The sequence below is a fragment of the Conger conger genome, chromosome 13 (genome assembly GCF_963514075.1).
Source record: "Conger conger chromosome 13, fConCon1.1, whole genome shotgun sequence".
In the NCBI taxonomy this organism is placed as follows: Eukaryota; Metazoa; Chordata; class Actinopteri; order Anguilliformes; family Congridae; genus Conger; species Conger conger.
The window spans coordinates 11951119-11952787 of NC_083772.1; the positions used below are offsets into that span (position 1 = coordinate 11951119).

General features: G+C 39.4%; 1 protein-coding gene across 1 annotated transcript; it reads right to left on the reverse strand.

Moving 5' to 3' along the window:
• On the reverse strand, positions 1–939 carry LOC133107322 (odorant receptor 131-2-like). Its single transcript, XM_061216313.1, has one exon. The coding sequence runs from the start codon at positions 937–939 to the stop codon at positions 1–3; it is 939 nt and encodes a 312-aa protein (XP_061072297.1).
• Positions 940–1669: the final 730 nt, after the last annotated feature.

The window sequence follows — 1669 nt, forward strand, 5'->3', positions numbered from 1 at the left end:
CTATATTTCTCTAGAGAGGGGCTTGCTCTTGCAGCTCATGTAATATTTCAGGGCAATATTAAGCCTTTTATCTCTGAGGCCATAGATAAGTGGACTCAGGGCCCTTGAGAAAATGGTAAAAAAAATGAAATTGAAGTATCTAATTGGTAAGTACAAGTGTTTGCTTTGCTTTGTAGCAACATCCAATATAAAGGGGGACCACAAGTCAGCCGTGCACAGAAAGAGCTGTACAGCATGGAGCAGGAGTGTGTGTCGCCCCTTTGATGCAGACTGTTTATTTTCTCCAGAGGCAGCTTGAGCTGCTAGCATGAGCTTGGTGTAGCAGAACACTATTATCAACAGAATAATGCAGAAGTCCATCTGATTAGAAATGAAATGCATGAGTTGGTGCCACTCAGTCACCAGTATGATCTGGTAGTCACATGAGGTGGGCATCGCAAAGTAGCCTGGTGGGGCCGTGACATTGACAATTACAAGATCTATGATGACCTTGACAGAGCTGAATGCCCAGATGATAATGATGGCAGCTATGGCCCTGCCGGTTGTGGAAATGCTGGTATGTCTAAGCGGCATGCAGATGGCCACATATCGCTCCAGGCACATAGCGGTGATGGTGTAGGGTGTGTTTTTATTGCTGAACCCCATAAGAAAACAGAGCGCGATACAGTGGCCCACAGGAAGTAGTATATAAAAGCAGTTAAATAGAACCACCAGCCCTGTGAGGAACAGGAGTATAGAGTCAATCAACAGGGTGTTAGCAAACAGGATGTAACGTGTGTCGCTGCGAAAAGCCTGCCTACAGAATAAGGTAGAGAGCATGAAGATGTCAGTATAGATGAAGAACCACACAAACACCTGCAATATGGCTGTCTTCAACCTCAGACTCTTGGCGTCACGTTCAGTCATAACCAGCTCCTCACTGCTGCTGTTATAATCCATGGCAGGTACACCTGCCGGCTACAGGAGAAAATTGGAAAATAAGCAGATATTCATTGTGACTAATGGAGTATTTCTCACACTTAAAATAGCTCTTTAATACTGCTGTTCATGCTCTGTTTTCACTGAATAAAATAGTGAGTGAATAAAAGATACTTAAAGGGAAGACATGTATGTATGAATTACAGACAGAATATATGTTTTACATTTTATTACCACTTCAGAGATAATGTAGTGAAAATCCTTGCTGCACCGGTTTAAATAATCAGATTTCCCAGTCATACCTGTATTCACTACCCAATGGTCTCAATCAGCTCATATAACAGACTTTATCTGTAAATAACATAATTTACACCAACTCTCTTATTAAAAGTGTCATATCACAAAAATACCAACAAAATAGTTAATGAAAAACATATCAATGGCTATTAAATGCATTACTTCCGAATTAATTGGAACTGTCTTAGCAGTGCATGATTTTTAAAGAGCACATTTATTGTTAATGTGCAAAATGCATTCTAAAATAAATATACAGTGAGGCAGTTATGAACAGCTATTATGTTGATCTAGTTTCGTATTACCTTGAAGAATTCTTGATGTCAGATGCTCAGCAAAATGACAAATGAGTCAACAGCTTTTTGTTATATATATATATATATACACATATATAGAGGCGGGCCGGATTTTTTTATTTCAGAAGGAACTCTTGAATATTGCTGCATTGTTTACAAAA

What these genes read in the sequence shown, in the direction of transcription:
- LOC133107322 (XM_061216313.1), bottom strand. Translation starts at nt 939, where the DNA reads ATGGATTATAACAGCAGCAGTGAGGAGCTGGTTATGACTGAACGTGAC.